Below are 23085 nucleotides of genomic sequence, written 5' to 3'. Positions count from 1 at the left end.
CAGCTGCTGCCACTTTGTCCTGCGGTCGCTCTGCCCGGACGTCAGGTGGCTCTCCTCCAAGCAGAGAAGTGCCAAGGGTTGTGTCTGGTCCCTGCTGGTGCCTCAAAGTCGGGCAGGAACCCCCACACCCTGTCTTGGGCCGTGGGGTGAAATAAGCCCAGGAGCAGACCCCGCTCTGCTGCTGACAAGCCAGGTGGTCACGTGAACATTCTGAGCCTCATTTGGCACATTTCCAAAATAGAGTTGGTTGGTGCTAGCAACAGTGGGGCCAGCCCTTGGTGGACAGGCCTGGGTGCAGGGAAGGGATGCAGACCCCAGACGCCCCTGGGAAGGCATCCATGTGAGCTCCTGGCCACACCTAGGCACAGGGAGGGATATCCTGCCCTCGGATCTAGGTTTAGTTTACTCTGGGCTGAGAACTCTAGGTTGATGGACCCGCAGAAAGTCCGTGACCTGGCTGGGACAGGCTAGGTCCTGTGTTCCGCCAGGCAGGTGGGTGTTCACAGCCCCTTCCTGATATACCAACACAGCCGCTGTCCGTGTATCTGGATTATCGATGGGGTCAATTAGTTTCGGCCTCTCAACCGGGTGATTGATCCCCCAGGGGACGTTTGGCAGCGTCCAGAGGCATTTTTGTCACAATTGGAGGTGACAGTGCTATTGGCGTCTAGTGAGTAGAGGCCAGAGATGCTGCCAAACACCCCACATTCTGCGATACAGAATTATCAGCCCCATGTCAGCAGTGATTCAGCTTAAAAAAATAAGCTGGTGTGTATACCCTCGCCCCATGGAGGACCCCAAGGAAGTCCTCAAACAATAGTATTTCCAAGGGATGCCTGGGTAGCTCAGGTGGAGCATCTGCCTTTGGCCCAGGGCATGATCCTGGAGTCCCGGGATCGAGTCCCACATCGGGCTCCCTGCATGGAGCCTGCTTCTCCCTCTGCCAGTGTCTCTGCCTCTCTCTCTGTGTGTGTCTCTCATGAATAAATACATTTTAAAAATCTTTAAAAAAAAAAAAAAAGTATTTCCAAGAATAGGGCAAATCAATGGAGCACGTACCCTGTGCCCAGCTCAGCTCTGAACCCTTCCATGTATTAATTGATCTCCACAGCGATGCCATGAGGTCACGGAAGAACCCGGAGCTGCCAGAAAGTTCTCATCCAAGGCATTGACTCATTTCTCAGGCTGCCCTTCACAGCCTTGTCTGCGTGACCTCAGGCTTGGCTATTTTAGACTCCGGCCTGCAGCCAGTCTGAGGAGCTCTGTATTAGTTTTCCGACTGCTGCAGGAATGGGCCTGAGCTACACACACGGCAGGTGGGGTTTCCCTTCCCAGAACAAGCCCAGAACCACCTCTGACCCTGACCTCTGACCTCTGGCTTCCAACAACAGATGCTCTCTGGCTGTTGCACCTGCTGCTGGGACGACCACCCCCCACCCACCCCACCCCACCCCACCCCAGGAGCTGGAATTTGATCTTTCACCAACATAAGAAACGTTTGCCCTGAGCAGATTATCTCAGTGGGGGCCTGGGTGTCCTGGCTCTGCAGATCTTGTCTTTGGACCTGCACGCATGTGTCGTGCCTGTGCTCGTGCTGGGGGTCGGGGCTGTCCTTGCTGTGGGCCGTGGCTTGTGTGTCGGTTCACACAAGACACTCCCTGGGGCTCATCTGCAAGGGCAGAGGAGCAGCAGGACTTTAGAGTTTTCTGGAATCCTACAGGGAGCTTTAAAACGACTTACCAAAATGGAGAGCACATCAGCAGGTGCTTGCAGGGCAGGAGGAAGGTAGGCATGGTTGCAAAATAGCAACCGGAGGGGTCCTGGTGGTGATGGAGGTGTTAGGCATCCCGACTGGTGGTGGTGAGAGCAGGAGCTTGCACGGAAGCATGTGTGTGCACACACGTGCACATGCATGTGCAAATACAAGTAAACAAGGGAAAAAGCAGACAAGACAAGTACAGGCCAGTTGTACCAATGTCGCTGTGCTGGTTATGATACGGTCCTACTGTTTTTCAAGATGTTGTTATTGGGGGAACTAGTAAAACTACACAGGAACTTTCTAGATTATTTCTTATAATTACTTGTCAGTCTGTAACCATCTCAGAATATAGGGGGTAATTTGTAAGAGGTACACGCTCTGTCATCCCAGCTCCAGGGATGTGGACTTGAACGGTGTGCAATGGAGCCCGGGCAGGGGCAGGTGTCTGAGTTCCTCAGGCGAGGCCAGTGGGCAGCCAGCACGGAGATCCACCGTTGACTTCAGCTCCAGGGTGGACAGGGCTGGACGAGCCCGCACCAGGCCAACCTGGGCGTTGCTGTGTCCTCCTGGGTCTGTGGCGATTAGCCACTTTCTCTGCCAGTTCCTCCCAGAGAGTAGTGGGGTCTAGACCCAATGCGGCGGCACCAGCGATGACCCAGGTCCCTTGCACCCCCAGAGCACGGCAGCCTCTCTGGGTTGGTACAACGAGCCGAGGGCTGAGGGTTCACACTAGGCCTGACTCCTGTGCCAGCCTGTAAAACAGGCCCTTCTGGGCCAGCAGCTGGGCAGGGCTGCCGCTCTCTGCCACCTGCCCCTTGTCCATGACCAGCACCCTGCAGGGGAGAGGGAAACGAGTGGATCTTAGCAGCCCAATCGGCGCGAGCACTCTGCCACTGAAAGCCCAGCATGTCTGCTCCAGTCGAGTCTGGCCTTTCCTGCAGTTTCCGGACCCTGACAGCCACGGTGGAAGCATCGCTGGCCACGAGTCCTTGGGCTCGCCCCTTCCCCTGTGGGCACCAGGTGTGCCACCCATACAACGGGCCCTTGATAATCCATCCCAGCGCCTCTCCGGCTCTAAACCCTGCTGCCTTCCTCTGCCACTGCGGGGCCAAGGGGTAAGGGGGCGGCTGAGCGCCAGCTGGGAGAAGGGCTTACCTGGCGCAGTCCAGCACAGAGCTCAGGCGGTGGGCAATGAGCAGCACCGTGCACTGAGCAAGCCAGCTCCCGAGGGCAGCCTGCATCTGGAGCTCTGTCCCTGGGTCCACGGCAGCTGTGGCCTCATCCAGGATAAGGATCTGGGTTTTCCGGAGCAGGGCCCGCGCCAGACACAGGAGCTGCTTCTGGCCCACGCTGGGAACGAGTGGGATGGTCAGGCCGGACATTTGTGTGTCTGCCCACAGATGGGTTCCCCCGACAGCTGCGGACGTTGGGCGGGGGGCGGGGGTGTGTGTGCATGCATGCACTTCTATACGCGTCGGTCCCCAGTCCACAGAGCTGGTAGGGACCCCCAGCCTGCCATTTTTGAGCAGGGTGACTCTTGACAAACACATTCAAAGCCCCGTGCCTCAGTTTCGCCCGCAGTGAAATGGCTATTTCTATTTCTGTTCTGCAGTCTTCACTTTGTGCCGGACGTACCCTAAGTGCTTGTGCACACACTGGCCCACTGTGACTAAGGAGGGGGTGAGGACAAGGTAAGTCCCATAAAAAGTGCTCAGGTGGGGAAGTTGAGGCTCAAGGTCACACTGTCTGTGAGACCCTGACCCTGGAGACCCAGGGCCGTCTGGGGCTATTTCCTTTCGTGCTCTGCTGGTTCTCCCAGCAGTATCTCTTGAGAACCAGGACCTACTGTGGCTGTGCTGGGGGACTCTGGGCAAGTCTCAATTTGCCAATTCTGCAAAATGGGATTCGTGAGAGTGCCTCTCTGGTGACTACGGGAATAATTCTTGTTCCCTCTATCCAGGCACTGTTTCAACAACTTTACACATTAGAACTCAATCCTCATAAGGGAAGGAGATACTAACTGTAATTCGCATTTTACAGAGAAGGAGGATGAGGCCAGAAGGTTAACCCTAGGCCCAGGGTCCTATTGCTGCTAATTGGCAGAGGCTGGATTTAAAGCACGTCCAAACTCTTAGCCACCAAGCTACCCACTTCTCCAGTGTGTGGAATCTACCCACAGCCCCTTACCCTAACGCCTTTGGGGGCAGATGGTTTTCAGAATCCAGAACATCTCGGTTTTTAAAAAGGCACACACTTAACACCTAGCAACATTCTTCACAATAGCCAAAAGGTGGAAGCAACCCACGTGCCCTTCAATGAATGAATGGATGGATAAGAAAAATGCGGTCTATCTATACAATGGAATATTATTCAGTCTTAAAAAGGAAGAAAGTTCTGACACCTGCTACACCATGGAGGAACCTTGAGAACCTATGCTAAGTGAAATAAGCCAGTCACAGAAGGCAAATCCTGTAATATTCCACTTTAAATGAGGTACCCAGTGTAGCCGAATTCAAAGAAGCAGGAGGCAGGATGGCGGTTAGGGGGCTGGTGGCAGGTAGGGGGAAAAAAGAGAATTATTTTTTTTAATGGGGATTGGGTTTCAGTCTTGCAAGATGACAAAGCTCTGGAGATGGGTTGCACAATGATGGGAATGTACTCAACGCTACAAACTACATTAAAAAACGATAAGGTTGCTAAATTTTATTAAAATTAATAAATTTATTATGTGTATAAATTAAATCAATTAAATTAATTAATATGTGTATCTTAAATTAATTAAATTAATATGTGTATTTTACCGCAGTTAAAATTTCTTTTAAAAGGCATATGCCAGGGCCCCCTGGGTGGCTCAGTGGTTTAAGCACCTGACTCTTGATTTCAGCTCAGGTCATGATCTCAGGGCCCTGAGGTCAAGCCTGAGTCGCGCTTCATGCTGGGTATGGAGTCTGCTTAAGATTCTCTCTCTCCCTCTCCCTCTGCCCCTCCTGCCTCTACTCACCCTCTCTCTCTCTCTCTCTTAAAAAAAAAAAAAAGTCATGCCATATGTTACTCGATACCCAGTGAGCATGGGGTTTGCACCCAATATCAAACACAATGCCTTTGGAGCAAAATAAGTGCTGAGTGGGATAAAGGAAGACTGGAAGTAGCCTTCTGTCAGTAAAGGTTGGGTCTTGTCACCCAAATAAATTTAGGGACTGAACTTAGGAAAAAGAAACTGGGTATTCAGAGACTGTGTTGGGGTTTGAATTGTGGATAAGGGATGGGATTCATACTGGCAGTGTTCACCGAATGGGGCTGGTAGTCCTATGGTGGGGGGCATTCCAGGGTCTACTATCCTGGGGATGGCGCTGGGGAGCCCTGGCTTCTCCCAGGTCCTGGTCGTGGTGGGGCAAGCCTACCTCAGGTCGGAACCTTGGTCGGTGCACTCATACTGCAGCTGCCCGGGCAGGCTGGCCACCAAGGGTCTGAGCTGCACCATCTCCAAGGCTTCCCAGATGGCTTCATCCGTGTGCTCGTCCAGCATGTCGAGGTTCATCCGCAGAGAGCCGGGGAACAGCGTGGGGTCCTGGTCGGAAGGGGCAGCAGGTCAGAGCCGGGCCCAGCTGGGCCTCCCGCCTCGGCCCACCCTATTCCCCAGACCTCACCTGGGGGATGATGGTGATTCTGGAGCGCAGCGTGTGCAGCCCCACGTGTGCGATGGGGACCCCGTCGATCCAAATCCCCCCCTCGGCTGCCTCCAGAAGCCGCAGGAGGCCCCCGGCCAGGGAGGACTTCCCGGCCCCTGTCCTGCCAACGATGCCCACCTGTGGGGGGGGAGGCAAGGCTCGTTCTGAGCAGACCTGGCCAGAGGAAAGCAGGCCACAGGCTGGAGGGGCCCTGGGCATCTGGGCAAGGAGATGCCTGCATCCAAGATCCATCCATCTACCCATCATCCTTTGAGCACCCACTGTCCTGTCATCTGTCTACCTTCCCATATATTCATCCCTTCTTTCTGCACATCACTGTCTTCCTCTCACCTCTCCCATCTTGCTCCCCATTCCCCCAGCCTTGAAGCTATACCCTGCCCTTCCATTACTCCTTCCTTCTCTCCCCGTCTCAACCGATTCATGTCCCATCCTTCCGTCCATCCTCCTATCCATCCTTCCAGTCATTTCCTGTCCTTTCTTCCTCTCCATCCATCCATCTCCCTTCCCAGCCCATCCATATCTCATCCTTCCATCCATCTGCCCATTGCTGTATCTGCCCCCCCAACCCTCCTCAGTGTTTACTGTTGCATTCTCAATGTCCGACACTCCGCAGAGGTTCAACACAATTTGTTCAAGAAATCAATGAAATGTGCCACCCATTGTGTGACAGGCATTTCCTAGCCTCCAGGAATATAGATATTAAGGGGTCCTGGCTCCACAGGGCTCCCTGGCTGGTCTTGGAAATAGTGCAACTGAGCAACCCTAATCGGAATATGGCGAGATGAATAAATCCCCTCTATAATCAGACCCTGGACCTGAAGCTGCCTGGCAGAGGCAGTAATGGGGTAATCAGGGAAGGCTTCGGGGTGGAGGGGATTCTTGAGTGGAATCTTGCAGGGTGAGGAGGAGTTTAGGAAGGGCGAAGAGTCCAGGTAAACCACACCAAGTGCCAGGGCGTAAAGTCCCCAAGGGCAGCACCACGTGCACACCTAGCTCAGCGAGGCAGCTGTTGCACAAGGGTTGGCTAAGAAGCCCGGGCAGGGCAATGCATGGAGAGTTGGGCGCGGCCTTGAATGCCAAGCTCAGGAGTCTGGCCTTTACTCTGAGGGAAGCTGGCAGCAGGTGGAAGGTCTCAAGCAGGGGAACGACACGCCCAAATCAAGATCATAGGAAAACAGACTGGAGGTGGTGAACGGGGAGACTGGGGGCTCGGCGGGGAGCCTGGGGCAGTCCAGGAGGAGGCAGGGAGGATGTGCACATGGGTGGGGAGTCAAATGGACTAAGCCTCTGTAAAATGGGGTAAAACTGGTGCTTCTTCATAGGATTGTTGTCAGGGTAAAGCTGCAAAGGATAATAATAGAAGCACTGGCAAACATCTTGCAGCGCTTGCCACGTGCCAGGCACCGTTCCAGGCAGTGTGTGGGTATAAGTCGGGTGAACTTCTCAACTGCTCTGTGGGGCTGACATTATGGTTCCCATCTTACAGATGGTAAAACTGAGATCAAGGCATGAAGCGACTTGCCCAAGGTCAGCCGTGGCAAAGCCGGGAACTGAGGCCACACAAACCGGAGAAGGTACGTGGAGCCCTGAGCGCTCGGCCCCGGCATGAGCAGGTGTTCAGATACGGTCAGAGGCGAAAAGAAAGAAGGGGGTCGGGGAGCTGCCTCCTCATCTGGGAGCACCGGGGGCGGGGGGGTGCGTTTCACCAAGATGACGGCAGGTGTGGGGAAGACTGCAGGTTCAGGCAGGGTGGGGTGGGTGTGCGGATGAGGGGGTGCAGGAGGCAGCGGGTGCTCAGGGCCTGGGCTCCACCCCGGGCCGGGGCTCCGTGGGGAGGGGGTGCGGGAGGGCCGCCCACCTTCTCTCCAGCGTGGATCTTGAAGGACACGCCCCGGACGGCCAGCGGGAGCTCAGGGTGGTGTCTCAGCCCGAAGTCCCGGAACTCCACCTGCCCCCCGTGAGGCCAGGGAGACCGGGCTGCGCAGGCGGGCAGCCTCCAGGGCGCCTGGGGCAGGAGGGGACATGGGTCAGAGGAGCCTCTCTCCCTTCTGGAAAATGGGCTTGTTTATGGCTGTGGCGGGGCTGGAGGGGGCATGGAACACAGCAGAGCTACAAACAACATCCAGGATTCTAGAAGTATTGACTACTCCGTATTCCTCTTATTAGCCACTATCGAGGCTCACAGAATATCCCGTCTTCCTCTAGAAGGGGGAGACAGGCCCCTCTTGTCTCCGTGAAGAGGGCGAGGTTGCACAGGGGGTGTCATGAGCTGCCACTGGCTGTTCCTGTGACCTGGCACGGGCCCTCCACCCCCCGGAGGGGACAGGAGGTCAGTAAGAGCAGTGCACATGTGTGGAGTGTCTCCAGGGTGCCCCCCAGGACACCAGCGCAGTCAGCCTTGCCTTGTCGCCCTTCCGTCACTGTCACCTCGCTGTGATGTGTCTGTAATGTCACTGTTGTGCTGCGGTTACCCATGGTCCCCGGTCAGTCAGAAGAATGACCTGCTTTGCCCAAGTGAAGAAGCAAAGGAACCAGGATCTGTCCTGGCTTCTTAACCATTACCGCCGTGCTGGCTGTGACACCAGCCCACGGGGTCAGGGGCTCTAGCGCCCGTGTCCACAGCTGCATCCCTGCGCGTCCCCACCCATCACCTCCTTGGGCGTCTGGACATAGTCCTTCATCCGCTCCACCGACACGATGCTGCTCGCCAGGTCTGTCCAGCTGCGAACAGCCCACTGCAGTGTCTGGGTCACCTGGTGGGAGAAGACACCTTGGGCTGGCTTCCTGCAGGCCCCCCTGCAGGCCCGCGGCAGCCCCGAGGCGGGGGCGGGAGGCAGGACCTGGCAGACAGGGGGATGGGATGTGGCTGCCACTGCCAGGACCCTTCCTCTCTCCCTTCCATAGAACTGGACTATGCGGAGCAGAAGAAGCTTGTCTGAACCGTCTTGATGCAGGTGGGGAGACAGGACCAGAGAGGGCACGTGGCCCTCCCACAGACACACCGCAGGACCCAGGCTCACTGACTTCCATCCTGAGAGGTTTCTATGCCTTGATTTCTCATCATTTTGCCTCATTGTAAAATGAGGATAATAACAGTATTCCTGATGGGTTGTGGGCAGGGTTAAATGAGTTAATATTTGTCAAGCTGTTAGAACAATGCTTCATTCATAAAGAATGCTATATATATATTTTTTCTATATATATGTTTTTCCTTCATAGGATCTGATAGTATTTTTTAGTTATTAATATTATAAATAATATATTAATATTATAAAATATGGCATACATAAATATTAATATAAATATAATAGTATAATATAGTTATATAATATTAATTAGTTAATATCAACTATATATTAATATATTAAGTTATAATATTAATAGTTAATAAAAATTATAATATTAATAGTTAATTATAATTAATAGTTAAGAGTTCATTAACTATTAGTAGTTGTAATTGATTAATTTAATATAAATTGAATATAATTAATTAATAGTCAATAAAACTTAGCAATGCACTGGAAATGTACTTTATATGCCCTGTCTCAACTAGTCTTTACAATGTGTGAAGAGATTACTGACCCATTTCTCAGATGAGCACACTGAGGCTCTGGGAGGGAAGACTCTAGCCCAAAGTCCAGGAAGGTCACCTCAGCTAAGCTTCTGTAGAGCTATGTTTTCCTCACTGGTCAGTTGTCTGGCCCTGGGTCCTTGAAGGCCCCACTGGCAGGGGTGTGTCAGTCCCGGGTGTTGGGAGTACCTGCAGGGCAGCAGAGACCGAGAAGCCCACGAGGCCGGCGCTAAGGTGGGCCTTGCTCAGCACGGCACACATGGCGGCTGCCAGCACCAGCATGTTCCCCAGCAGCTCCAGGTTGGCAGCCAGCCACCTGCGAGGGGAGGCAGGTGAGAGCAGGGTCAGCGGGGGCCCTCCCTGCACAAGGACCGGCGATCGTGCCACCGTGAGTCCCCCAGGGGCCTCAGCAATTGTCCCCTCCACACCCCAGGCCCCACTCAAGCTCAGTGGGTGGGGGAAGTTGATGCTTTCCTGTCTCACCTGTGCCCGGTTCAGAGCCTGGCACACAGTAGGTGCTCAAGTAAAGTTTTGCCCTGGTGCCACTTTTCTGTCGCTGGGATATGCCTGGCCATATCCCTTGTGTTCCCCTTGCCTGAACCCAGCTTCCATCTCATCTTTATGTGCAAGTCAGCTCGAATGCCGCCTCTTGTGAAAGCCCTCTGGACTGCTCCTCCCTTTCTCTCAAACAGGTCACTGATGATTTCATAACAGTTACCACTCTTTATAGCAAAACTATTTAATCAGTCCTTGACTGTGAACTCCAAGAGGGCAGTGGCTTTGTCTTGTTCACAACTCTGTCCTCAGGACCTAGCATAAGACCCAGCACATAGTAGGTGCTCACTGAATAATACATTAAGTGGATGAATAAATATGCACCCCCTTCTCCTGGATTCCTACTCTACCATTCATTCATTCAACACACATGTATTGAGCATCTACTGTGTGCCGTGCACGCTGGAGATGCTGGGGACACAGAGTGACCCGGTATTAAAATCCCTGACTTCAGAGAGCTCTGGGCTTTCCTACAATATACTATCTAGTTCCCCAAAGAATCCCACAAAGTGGAGTATTGCTGTCCTGTTTGACAGGTGAGGACACTAAAGCTCAGAAGTAGGTCGTTGCCTAAGTCCACACACATAGGTCTTTGAAGCCACGGTGCTCTGACCAGGAAACACAAACCTTCCCCAGCAGGTCATGGGTTTCAGCAAAGTGGCCAACACATGAATAAAGAAACCACTTCCTAGATGGCTGACCTTGAGACAGCCCCTTTGTTTCCTCAAATCCCAGTGGAACCATCTGTGGAATGAGATGACGCCTGGCTCCTTACACTTGAGAGGATTAAATGAGATATGCCACATGTGGCACGGAAATCCCTGGGCCCTCCACATAGTAGGTGCATTCTAGATGTCTGTGAGGTCTTTCCTCCCTCGGTTTACCCCAGGAAGAGGTGGAATAGGTCATCCAGAAGGCATATGGGATTGAGACACAGCCCACAGCCCCAGGGCCTGAGAGCCACAGCTGGCCAGGGACCCAGGGCATAAAGGAGAAAGGAATTCACATTTATTGAGTTCTTACTGTGTGCTTGCCCTCTCCACACTGTGGCACCAGGGTGCCTGGATGTGAAGCCTGACTCCACCACGTGTTTGCTGTGCGGCCCTGGGCAAGTCCCTAAATCTCTATGCCTGAGGTCCACCCTCTCCAGAACAGCCTCTGCCTCGTGGGTTATTCATAGGACTCAGTGAATACATCCATGTAGAGTGCTCAGAACCGGGCCGGGCATGCGGTAAGCATGTTACAAGCACCAGCTGAGTGCATGTATTGGATCCTGAGAGCCACCCCGTGAATGCCGTCCCCCTTTGACAAAGGAGGCTCAGAGAGGTACGTAACCTGCCTGGGATGGCCCAGCTAGGAAGTTGCAGAGCTGGGATTTGAGCCCATGTCTGTCTGTGCTCAGACACTTTGTTACTGAAAGGAGGCTGGAGATGCTTATGTAGCTGCTCTATCACCAAGGCAACAGAGGCTTCTTCCCTTCGGCTGCTCTCTGTACCTGCTGCCCCTCTGCGGCTGTGGACTCCTCAGGCCACGCTCCCAAATGCACCCACATGGTACGTAGCCTCGGTTTTATCCCTGACTATGTGACCTTGGGCAGGCCACGTGATCTCTCTGGCTGCACAGTAGGACACTGGGTCTCACTCTCTGGGGACACAGATGTGTTTGTAGTACAGGGCCTTCTCCGCCCCAAGGCTCTTCGTACCTGTCAGCCACCAGCCGTGGGAAATTGACTCTCTGGCTTTCATCCACGTGTGTGTCATTCTGAGCCACAAAACGGCACTGGGCCTGGAAGGCTCTGACCACTGCGCTGCCCTGGAACGTCTCGGCCACGTGGGAGCACACGAATGAGTGCCTGGCTGACTCCAGGCGTCGGAGCTGGCATATGCTGGCCACATACAGGCTCTGAAGCGAGAACAGGTGAGGAGGGGAGAAGTCACAGGTTGAGACAGGTAGTTTGGGGAGCACAGGGGAGCCTCAAGTACAGAGTTTCAGCTTGCTGTATGACCTTGGGCTAGTCGCTTTCCCTCTCTGGGCTCCCATCTCCTTACAGAATCAGAGTTACGTGGTTCTTTTTAAGATCACCTAGGAAGCTCAAAAACCGTCCAGTGCCCCATTCCAGAACTATTAAATCAGAATCTCTGGTGGGGTTCCCTTGGCCTTGGTATTTAAAAAAAAAAAACTTCTGGGTGATTCTAATGTACAGCCAGGATTGAGAAATCACTCCTCTCATGCAACTAGGCTGTCTCATTCCCAGGTCTTAGGCCAACTGCTTCACTCAGGGCCAGTCAGTATGGGAACAAGACCATAAAGGACAAGGAAGCCAGTTGGCCAAGCAGAATTCATTCACATAAGTCAAGCTTCCATGGCAGGCTCTGGGAACATAACAATCCACAAATAATATGAGGTGTTATTTGGTTTGGGGTTGCAGTGTGTGCGCAGCCAGAGAGGGTGTGCATTTGCTGAACACCCAGGCTGTGTGCTAGGCTCTTTACAAACAGTATTTATTAACATGAGCTGGGCGTTAGTGGGCTTCACGGTTTACAGATGAGAACACCTGAGGCCCAGAGGGATAAAGCAGCTGGTTCAGGTCTCTACGGCAAGTAAGTGGCAGGGCCTGGATTCAAACCCACCTTTGCCCAACCCAAAAGCTGTCCCTCCCCAAGTCAAGAAGACACAGAGAAGATAGTGGTGGTTGTGGTTTTTGTCTGGCTACCATGGTTCTTTCTACTCTATTTCTGATTTCCTGGGGTGGGGCTTGGGGGGGGGAGTTCAACCATGGGACCAGATGGTGGAGGTGGTGGCATGACACAGCCTAGCCGGTTGGGGTAGCCATCCCTTTGGTCGCTCTGATTAGCCCAGGGATAAACACATGCCCCGAAGTAGGCAACTCTAATCTTTCCTGGGTCTGACGTATGAATGCCGAGCTGGAGAACAGGTTACTTTGTGCTGGTGTTGCTGAGGGGGATGCTGGGAGCACAGGGTTGCCAGGGGCCATCTGACCTGCCCCTGGAAAGAGAGTGTGTGCAAAATCAGGCCAAGCAGACTAAAGCCAGCGTGCACCAGGGTTACCTGAGGGGTTTGTTAAAACCCAGATTTCTGGGCTCCATTTCCACAATAGCTGAGTCCGTAAGTCTTGGATGGGGCCCGAGAACATGCCTTTCTAACTAGCTCCCGGCTGGTACTGATGCTGCTGTTCTGAGACCACACTTTGAGCCCCACTGAGCAAAGACAGGGAGAGACTATACAGCATCCTGGTGACAACTGGCCCACCCTGCACTTTAGGGGTGTCAGTCATTAAATTCTATCCTTTTGTTTAAAGCTAATGAAACGGGATGCCTGGGTGGCTCAGTGGATGAGGGTCAGCCTTTGGCTCAGGGCATGATCCTAGTCCCAGGATTGAGTCCCACACTGGGCCCCCCGCAGGGAGCCTGCTTCTCCCTCTGCCTGTGGTCTCTGCCTCTCTGTGTCTCTCATGAATAAATAAATAAAATCTTGAAAAAAATAAAAATAAAGCTAATGAAACAATTTCTCTGGCAACTGGAAGAGTCAAACTTAATGCAGCAGTCTCTGAGACCTTGCAGTGCCTTCATGGTGTCCAGATAACTGGAAAAGATGAAGCTGATTTCAGCAGCAGCCACAGGACAAAATCTTAGCTATTAAGAACTTTGACGTGGACCATTGGAAGACAGACGAGTATAGGGTGTTGGAAATAAATTGTGGTGTCTCTGCCTCTGGGATTCTTCTAGGGATGGCCCCTGGATGCCCATTGTGCAGAACCTCCTACACAGAATGCTGCCCAGAGACAGGGGACTGGATGAGGTGACCTGAGCTGAGCCCTGGAACTTCCTCAATCTCTCCCTACCTGAAACCCAGCATAGAAGACCAGCAGCGGCAGGATGGCCACCATAGCCAGAGGGGTGGCCACTGTCACCACCAGGCTGACCTCCAGGAGTCCAAAGACATAAATCAGCAAGGACCGGAGTTTGTCTGGGATGTCCACATCAACTATGTCTGTCTCTTTGGAGAAGCGATTCAGTAGGTTCCCGATGGGGGTCCGCTCAAAGAAGCCGATGGGAGACCGCATCACATCCCACAGAAGTCTCTGGAAAAGCAGGCTGGATGCCCGGATCCCCCCTAGGAGCACCATGGCCATGGAGGCAAACAGCCCAACGGCTGGGGAGAGAGAAGTATCAGAGCATGAGAGCTGAGACCACCTCCCAACCCCCCATGGTAGACAACTTATGATTTGACCCTCCTGCTAATCCCTCAATGGAACCCTCCTGTACAGGTTGAATATTATGCCTCCCACCCTCCAAATATATGTCCACCAGGAACCTCAGTATGTGAACTTATTTGGAAATGGGATCTTTGGAGAGGTTTTCAGTGAAAGAGCTTGAGATGATACCACCTTGGGTATAGGGTGGCTTCTAAATCCAATGACTAGTGTCCTTACAAGAAGACATCCAGAGATCAGAGGAGGTGGTGTGAAGACAGGCAAAGACACAACAAGCCAAGAATTGCTGGCCCCCAGCAGAAGCTAGGAGAGAGGCATGGGAGCGTTGCTCCCCCAGAGCCTCTGAGAAGAACCAGTCCTGCTGAGAGCTTGGTTTGGGGGCTTCTGGCTTCAGGGCTATGAGAGTTAAGTTTCTATTGTTCTGAGCTCCCAGGTGTGTGGCCATTTGTGTCAGTCCTAGGGAACTCACATGCCGCTTCCTCCCCATCTGATCTACGGACTTGGGATGCGGCCAGCTTGCTCCCTGTCTCTGGGGCCGAGCAGATTGGACCCCTGGCCAATCCAAACACTGCAGTTGGCCTGTCCTCACCCCAGTCCTCAGCTGTCCCCAACATCTGGGGGCCAGGATTCTGCATTTGCTGATGAGCCTGGCAGAGACTCTGGGGGGCCCAGGAGGGGAGGGATGGGCCATGTCCCCACCCCCACCCCCAAGCTTTATCTGAAGGATGCATTTGGGCCCAGGAGGTTGGCACAGACAGTCATGAAGGGCAGGGTAAGCCAGGGACGGGCAGGCCAGGGAGCCCTGAGCACCTCGGAGGGAGGCTGGGAGGATGGAGGGCGAGGGGTACCTTGAAGGCAGCCCAGGATCCCGAAGATTGAGCCCCGCAAAGCCGCCTGCGTCTGCCGCCCGTCCATGGTGGGATCGTCCGCCCACAGGCTCAGCCAGTAACCGTGACAAAAGGAGGCCACTTGCTGGCAGAGGAAGAGGAAGAGAGCGTAGACACAGAGGGGAACACCCACAGCCTGGAAGTAGCTCAGGTACATGGTGGCCTTCACCTGTAGCGCAGGTGGGGGTGGTGGGGGCAGAGGGAGGTGAGGCGGGGAAAGACCAGGCGAGGCTCTCAAAACACATCAGCGGGGCACATGGAACACGATGCAGACCTTACGGGTCCCTCCTCGGGGCCTCCCACCTGGAGTACGTCTCTCCTTCAGCCCCACCGGCCTCCAGGCCCCCTTCCTCTGCAGAACCCTCAGAGGGCCTGTCAGCCGAGAAGGTGACAGGCTGTGGCACTTTCTGGCTTGGGAGTAATTTACTGAACACATCCTGCGGGACCAGCACGTGTCTCTGGCCCCATCAGAATTCCCACCTGACAGATAAGGAAACTGAGGCATGAAGAGGTTAAGATGCTTGCTTCAGGTCCAGCTCCCATGAATCTGAAGTTCTTCATGTGGCCACAGCCAGAGCAAACTTCTGGAAACATCATCCTGACCCCATCTTGCTGTTGCTGACCTGCTCATGGCTTTCTCTTGCTCTCAGAAGAAATACCAAACCTCTAGTCTATGTCTCTGACCTTACCTCCTACTCACTGTCTGCTGGTCTTCTGGGATCCCCTTTTTTCCTCTGGCACCCTAAGCTCTTTCTCACCTCAGAACCCTTGCACCTGTTGTTCCCTCTGCCTGGAATGCTCTCCCCCTGCTCTATCTGAGGCTGGTCTCTTGCTTTAGGGCTCAGCTAAGTGTCACTCCTCAGAGCATCTCAACCCAAGTAGGCTCCTGACCCTCCGTTGGCTGGTCCCCATCTCGTTGCCCTTCTTTATTTTTTATAGCATTTATCACTATCTAGTATCACATTGCTTGGTAGCCTCGTTGTTTGCTGCTTGTCTCCCTTCACTAGTGTGCAATCTCCACCACAGCATAGACAATGCCTGGCAGTGTGGGTTCTGTAAATGTTTTCTGGGTGGATAAGTGAGTGGATGGTCAGGTGGGATAATGGGTGATTGGGCGAGTGGGTGAATAAATGGTAGGTGGGTGAATGGGAGAATAAATGAGTAAGTCTGTAGTTGAGTGGGTGCATAGGTGAGTTGATGGAAGGATGGGCAAGTGGATGAATGGGTAGATAGATGGAAGATGAGTATATGGATAGGAGGGTGGATGGATGGATAAGTGGGTACAAGGTGGATAGATGGGTAGGTGGGTGGATAAGTGGGTGCATGGGTAGATAGTTGGGTGGGTGGATGGATGGATGGATGGATGGAGAGTAGGTAGATGGCTAGATAGATGGAAGACGGGTACTGCATGGATAAGTGGGTGGATGGGTAGATGATAGTAAGTGGATGGCTGGATGAGTGAATGGGTGGGGGGTTGAGTGAGATGAATAGATGAGCAGGTAGATGGGTAGGTAGATGGATGGGTAAGAAGGAGGGAGGGGGTGAGTGGTGAATGGGAGGAAAGAGCAACAGGAATGAGTGAGTAGGTAGGTGGGTGGATGGGTGGACAAAGCAGCATAGAAGAAAAGAAATAGTACAAGCTGCAGATTCTGGCTCTCCTGGATTTGAGTCCCCGGGTGGTCCCGTGCTAGCTATGAGAACACAGACAAACATTTCCAGACCTCAGTTTCTTCATCCCTAAAATGGAGCTATCGCCATCTAATTTTAGGGTGGTTGTGAGCATTAAGAAATATGAAGCACCTCGAGTCTTGCTTGGCACGCAGCAGGTGTTCAATAAAAGTGAGTCTCTCCGCTCCCTGCACAGAGCCGTACCTGATGGGAGGCCTCGAGCCCTGGGGGGCCAGTGGGGGGTGGGGTGGGGAGCTGTAGCCTTGGATGCAAAGGGGAGGGAGCAGCCGGTGTTACCCTGCCATTCTGCCTGCCGTCCTCTCCTGCTGGCTGTCCTGCCCACTCGGGACCAGCTAGGGGAGCCCCTGTCTGGGCCTCTGAAGTGGTCCCGTCCTTCTCAGGGACTAACTTCATGGACCTGCCATTGAGAGGAAATGAGGACACATCAGGGTCCCTGTCCATGGGCTGTGTGCGTCCAGCCCTCCCGGCCACTGGTCGCCAACGAACCCTGAGGTACGCTCTCCACTCACTCATTCATTCACTCATTCGTTCAACTAGCAGTGCTCCGTGCTCCCTCCTGAGTGCCGTCCCCTACCCCAGAGGCGAGCAAGCCTGTTCTCCTGATGCCGTGTCACTGAATGAGCTTCATGTGTCCAACTTCAGAACTTGGTTTTTCAGAGTTTTTGTTTTGGCTTAAGCTTTGCTACAATCATTCTGCCTCTGCTGTTTACACTTCGATTTGTCATTCCAGGTGGCCAGAGTGTCACTGTCGCACAATTCAATGTTGAGGACTTCTTGTGTGTTCCTTTCATCTATGGATGGGTGGGCTGCCTCAATCTTAAATGCCAATTGCCACCTGCTGACCGTGAAGCCACAGGAGGCTGACTTAGCTGTCTGCCTCAGTTTCTTCAGCTGTAAAATGCGGTTAGTCTCTACAATCAATCATCTATCTATCCACCATTTATTGATCTCTTGTCTATCTATATATTCACCTATGTACATATGTCTGTCTTTCTCTCTCATCTTACTTAGGATTACCATGCACTGTGAAGACAAGTGGGATTGCCCAGTATGTGACCAGGAGCACTCTGGGAGGCTAGCTGGCATGGGGAGGCATTGTGCCCAGCCTCTACTTGCTCCCAGGGACCAAGGACCCTCAAGATCCCCCTACAGTCCCCCAACTATAGTCACTTAAGCTCACGCTTCCTGGTGCCCAGTGGTCTGTTGTTCTGTTTTACAAAATCACTTTCCATAAAAAAGAGAGAGCACCATGTTGGCTGGGCTCCTCGGCTGCAGACAGCCCACAATGAGTCCGGCTACGGCCTATCCAGAGGAGGCCAGAGAAAAGGGGACAGCAGGCCTTCTGGTGATCCCCCCACCTATGTGCCAAGTGATCCCATGAGTGTAGACTCAAGCCCTTTGTGTGGCAAGCCTGTCAAAGCATGATGAGCGACAGGACAAGGCATGTCATTAACAATGGTGAGGATCTTGCTTTGCAATCAGCCCTGCCCCTCCCCAGCCATGAGACAACCTGACAAACTGTAAGGCATTCATCATACTTGAGGGCACACTGGTCATTCTATGAACTGGCCACTTGAGGACCTAATCATTATAGAGCCAATTGATTATCCAATAGTTTTTGGTGAATTATCCCACAGCTGAGCCCCATGGCAGGTACTCTGAGGGGGGTCCAGAATCATCTTGGCTCCCCTTACCCACCTGAGAGGCAGTTGGTGACAACAGCCACCCTGACTCAGCCTCTGCCCATGCTCCCCCGGCGCTCAGCATCACAGTGGACTCACCTCTCGGGTCCACCTACAGGCTGCTCGCTTCCAGCAGGGCCTCTGGGGTCCTCTGCATTGGTCATGAGTTCTGTTTCTGCAAGGTCAACAGAGTCCTGTCACGTGATGGGGGTCAGCACTCGGGGTCCAGATGCTGGCTTTGCCACCCAAAGTTGACCATATGGCCTTAACTTGTCTGAGCATCTGTTTCCTTCCATCTGGCTCCTGCAACTTCTCTCAATCCTCCCTGGGATCTTCTGGGAACATTATTCCTTCAATCACTCATTCATTCATTCATTCATTCACTCAGCAGATATAATGGCACACCTGCTATGAACTTGGGGCTAGAAAAACAGTAGCAAACACTGTACACAGCAAACTGCCCCAGGTTCCCCCCAGCAGCCCTGCCCAAGCAATTCCTTGTTCCTGGAATATTCTTTTCTAGGTGACTCCCACCCAACCTCAGAGTCACCTCCCCCAGGGGGGAACCTCCCTCTGACTGTCGCCCAGACCAGGCGGGTTCCATCTCCAAGCTCCAGGATGGTGACATGGTGAGTCAACACTTGGGATTTTTACCAGGGTGGGCCAATGCTCAACAGATGTTTCCTGGCAAGGCAGACCCTGGGGATGGGGGCACCTGGCTGTGCATCCTTGCTTTGTCATGGTGTCATGGGGAACGTGGGGGTGAAGGACAGCATCCTGCCTACTCATGAAAAAGCACATACTCTGGAGTCAGGCTGCTTGGGTTCAAATCCCAGTACCACCATTTAGAGGCCATGTAAGCTTGGGCTAGTTCCTTCACTTCTGGACCTTGGTTTTCCCATCTGTAAAATGGAGGTAAAGATGGCCCCGACCTCACAGAGGCATTGGGATGATTAAATGAGCTAATGCATGGGAGGTGCCACCCACTGTGGGGGAGCTCACATCGGTGGCTTCACTTCCAATGCATGGTCATCTTTCCAGCACGCGCTGTGTTTTCTGGTTATTAGAAGCCCCACCTAGGGCGTCGTGGGCCTTCTGGCCTCTAGCCACCAAGTGACCATCTCGCTCAGCCTCTGTAGCAGTTAGGAACATAGACTTCAGATATGAACATACCCGAGTTCTAATCCTGTGACCTTGGAAAATTGAATTGTCTTTGTCCAGTTTGCTCATCAGTAACATGGCAGCAATGACTGCATGTGCCTCATGGGCATGTTGCAAAGATCTAATGAAATAATCACTGCACTTAGCACAGTCCCTGGTTCAGAGAAGGTGACACTGGCTCTAACTGAAGGGATAGGTGGCCTCTTCAGAGAGCTGTCTGCTTCCAGGCTTGGGCCACCATGAAGGCTGTGGCCAGAGCATTCCAGCCATGCCAGTGGGATCCTTGGAGCCTTCTCCCCAAGGGTGGCAGGAGCCAGGGCCAGAGAACCGGCCAAGCCTAGCTAGTACCTCCATCTCCTCTGTCTCCTGGCTGTCTGGCTGCATCCAGAAGACCCACCAGGGCCCCCTTCCTGTGCAGAAGCTCCTGGTAGGGACCCATCTCTGCAATGGCTCCATCTTCCAGCACCACGATCCAATCAGCTTGGGGCAGGACATGGAGCGCATGGGTCACGAGAATCCGTGTCTGGGCAGGGAAGGGGTGAGTCACACTCACGTGTATGACCAGTCCTCCAGAGCCAGGGGTTGGGGGGGGGAGTGTCAGGCAGTGTCCTGGGGCTCAGGGTGGAGAGAGCCCCCTTTCTTGTACTCCCACCCTCTTTCTCCACATCCCAGTAGAAAAATAGAGGGTCTCCTTCAAACTGTATCTTGGAACAAGAAGACACACAGGCTCCACCTGAACCTGGACCTGGCCAGTGACCTGAGGCAGAGGAGCCTCATCCCAGACCCAAAAGCAAGAACAAACTGCTGTTGTAAGCCACTGTGATTGGGGGTTGCTTGTCACGCAGCATCAGCAGAGCAAAAGCTGACTATTACAGAGGAAGGAGAGCCTCGAGGAGAGCGGTGGTGAGACAGACTGGGGTCAGGTCCTCCCCTGCCTCTGCCCTGTGGCCTTTGACACGTTTTCCCAAACTTACCGTTCCATGGAGCAGCCCGCCGGGCCCGATGACCTGGTTAAAGACGCGCTGGCCAACGTGGGCATCCAGGGCCGCCAGGGGGTCATCCAGCAGGTACACAGCGGCCTTGCTGTACACGGCCCGGGCCAGGCTCAGCCGCTGCTTCTGGCCCCCAGACAGATTCATGCCCTGTGGCCACGGGAGGGGGCAGGGGCCTGGGTGTAACACCTGCTCATCAGAGTGAGGGCCAATTCACTCTGCATGTCCCACCAGGGCCACCTCCCAGCTTCCAACACTTGCTGTCAAGCCAGCATCCCCCTCAGCCTCCGCCCAGCCTTGCTTCCCCCTTTCCAGCCAGGCTTCCTGGAGGGGGTGGCTGCACGCTCCACACCTACATCTTCTCCTCCAAGCCACTACTCCCTTGAGTCTGGCTCGTGTTCTCATTCCTCTACCGTATGATACCTCATTCCTCAGGGACACCAGTCATCTCTCTGTTGTACAACCCAGTGCTAGCCTGTCAGTCCTTATTTTCATTCATTCATTAATTCATTCCACTCACATTTTCCCCATGGCTATGATACACTCTGTTTTCTAGGCTCCGGGGATACAGCAATGAACAAGAGCCAGTCCCTGCTCTCATGGAGGGCACTCTTACACTCTAACAAGGGTGAGGTGAGAGACACATAATCAATAAATAAACAAGCAAAAATACATCATCTATGGGAAGGTGTTATGTGCTCTGAAGAATAATAAAGCAGCATTAGTGTGTTTGCTGAACCAGCATGAACAGGGCTGCTGTGTGGAGCAAGGTGGTCAGGTAAGGCCTCTCCACTAAGGGGACATTTGAGTTGAGACCTAACAGATGTGAGGGATGAGGCATGTGGACCTGTGGGAAAGAGCTTTACAAGCAGAAAGAATAGCAGGTGCAAAGGCCCTGAGGTAGGAATGTGCTCTGGGTGTTTAATGAACATCATGGAGCTCCACATGGCTGGAGTAAAACAGGGAAGGGGGGATCACGGAGAGGAGATGGAGTCAGGGAGGTAAGTGGGGTTAGACCTTGAGAAGCCTTGTTGCTGACTATCAGGACTTTGGCTTTGACTCTGAGGGCGATGGGAAGACCTTGGAAGATTCCAAGCAGAGGAAGGATGTGCTCTGTTCTACATTTGAACAGAATCCCTTTAGCTGCTGCACTGGCATTGGCCTATCCAGTGTGAGGACAGAGAGAAGCAGGGCAGCCACATGGGAGGGGGAACTGATGGGGGATGATACCAGAACACTCCTGGAAGGTGGACCCAACAGGATTTGCTGATGGATCAGATGTATGCGTGTATGGAAAAGAGGAAAATCAAGGATGACACCAAGGTTTGGGATCTGAGCTCTGGAGGGATGGAGTTCCGGGCAGTGAGGATGGTGAGTTTCGGGGGCACATGGGTTCCGTTGAGGATATGACAGTGGGACACAGGTGGAGGGCAGCAGGCACTCCTTCCTCCTGAAACACCCTCCCCTGGCTTCCAGGTGCCCATCCTCCTCTCTGGACACTCCTCAGCCACCCATCGGGGCTCAGCCCACACAGGGGCTTCTCCAGACCCTCTCCTGGGCCCTGTCTTCTCACCAGGAAGCCCACTCATTTCCTTATTAGCAGCTCCTACCTTTGCACTCTCAACTGCCACCTAGGGGGGCAAGGAGGTTCTGCAAGGAGCCAGACGGTAACTAGTTTAACTCCGGTCTCTAAGACCACTGCTCGCCTCTGACCCCGTCATGCAAAAGCAGCCTTGGACTGTCCGGTAGATGAATGGGCATGGCTGTGTCCCCGAAGACCCCATTTACAAAACTCTCGGTGGATTGGATCTGACCCTGGGTCACAGTTTGCTGAGCCCTGCCCAGTCCGCAGCTCCAGGTGCGTCTGTCCAGTCTATGGGACATCTCTGCCCCAGACCCTTGGGTGAGGCCCAGAGAGGGGAAGCTCTTTGACCAGAGTCACCCAGAAAGGCAGGGCAGGACGGGAGCCTAGGTCTCCTGACTCCCAGCAGCCGAGGGCCCCTCAGCCCCAGTCCCTGCCACGCCCCTGCTTTTGTCTCTCTTTGCAACCATTTGCCCATTAAGCACTATTTATTGTGCTCTTCCTCTGGGTTTGGCCCTGAGCCAGGCCCTGTGTCTGCCCCATTTCTCTGCTCCCCTGTCTTGTCCCTCCCACCACGTGGCCCACAGGCCAGGGAGGCCAACGGCCCCCAGCTCCAATGACTGCCTGTGGCAAGAAGGCCCCGAGACCCTCACCTGCTCCCCAATTTTGGTGTGGACCCCTGCAGGGAAGCCCCTCACGTCTGGCCACAGGGCACAGGCCTCCAGAACTGTCTCCAGCCACAGCGGGTCCAGCTTCTGCCTGAAGCACACGTTCTCTACCACGGACGTGTTCTGGACCCAGGCCTCCTGGGGCACGTAAGCCACGGAACCCTAAAATGCAACTCACTTTGGCCAGTAAAAGGCTGATAGGGATGGAGGTAGGAGCGGTTTTGGAGAGGTAGGAGGAGCAGGGAGGAGCGGGGAGGAAGGAGGCAGGTGAAGCTCTGGAGGAGGGGGCAGGAGTGGGGGAATGGGAAGGAGCCAGAGGGCTTTTAGGATGGGGAACATTCTAGCACACAGGTAGGGGGCAGCCTCACCTTGATGCTCACAGATCCCTCCACCTTTGACAGCTCCCCAAGGAGGGCAGAGAGCAGGGAGGACTTCCCTGCCCCCACGGCACCTACGACAGCCAGCAGCCGGCCCTGGGGCACAGTGAGGTTTATCCTGGCAACACAGGAGGGACATGTCCCTGGGTTGGGTCCAGCCTGAGTCTGTGCAGGGCTGCACCCCGGACAGAGCCGGCCTTTCCCGATGGTGACACGGCCCGAGGTCCCCCTGAGTAAGC

The 23085-nt window shown here is 53.8% G+C and overlaps 1 protein-coding gene across 2 annotated transcripts in view; it reads right to left on the bottom strand.

Annotated features, from left to right (window-relative positions):
• Positions 1 to 2006: 2006 nt before the first annotated feature.
• ABCC6 (ATP binding cassette subfamily C member 6) overlaps positions 2007 to 23085 on the bottom strand; it is a 49228-nt gene continuing 28149 nt past the window's right edge. For both annotated transcript variants that reach the window (XM_041747394.1, XM_041747396.1), the window contains exons 16-31: positions 22838 to 22964; positions 22455 to 22631; positions 20202 to 20369; positions 19576 to 19750; positions 18166 to 18241; positions 16661 to 16781; positions 14657 to 14864; positions 13437 to 13747; positions 11277 to 11476; positions 9209 to 9335; positions 8100 to 8201; positions 7307 to 7453; positions 5407 to 5565; positions 5161 to 5327; positions 2915 to 3109; positions 2007 to 2592 (exon numbers count right to left, since the gene is read on the bottom strand). In XM_041747394.1, coding sequence (XP_041603328.1) covers positions 2484 to 2592; positions 2915 to 3109; positions 5161 to 5327; positions 5407 to 5565; positions 7307 to 7453; positions 8100 to 8201; positions 9209 to 9335; positions 11277 to 11476; positions 13437 to 13747; positions 14657 to 14864; positions 16661 to 16781; positions 18166 to 18241; positions 19576 to 19750; positions 20202 to 20369; positions 22455 to 22631; positions 22838 to 22964 — 2569 coding nt within the window. In that variant the 3' untranslated portion in view covers positions 2007 to 2483. The remainder of the gene's footprint in view (positions 2593 to 2914; positions 3110 to 5160; positions 5328 to 5406; positions 5566 to 7306; positions 7454 to 8099; positions 8202 to 9208; positions 9336 to 11276; positions 11477 to 13436; positions 13748 to 14656; positions 14865 to 16660; positions 16782 to 18165; positions 18242 to 19575; positions 19751 to 20201; positions 20370 to 22454; positions 22632 to 22837; positions 22965 to 23085) is intronic.

Source organism: Vulpes lagopus, chromosome 3 (assembly GCF_018345385.1).
Source record: "Vulpes lagopus strain Blue_001 chromosome 3, ASM1834538v1, whole genome shotgun sequence".
Taxonomy (NCBI): Eukaryota; Metazoa; Chordata; class Mammalia; order Carnivora; family Canidae; genus Vulpes; species Vulpes lagopus.
This window is presented reverse-complemented; position numbering and strand designations above follow the sequence as displayed.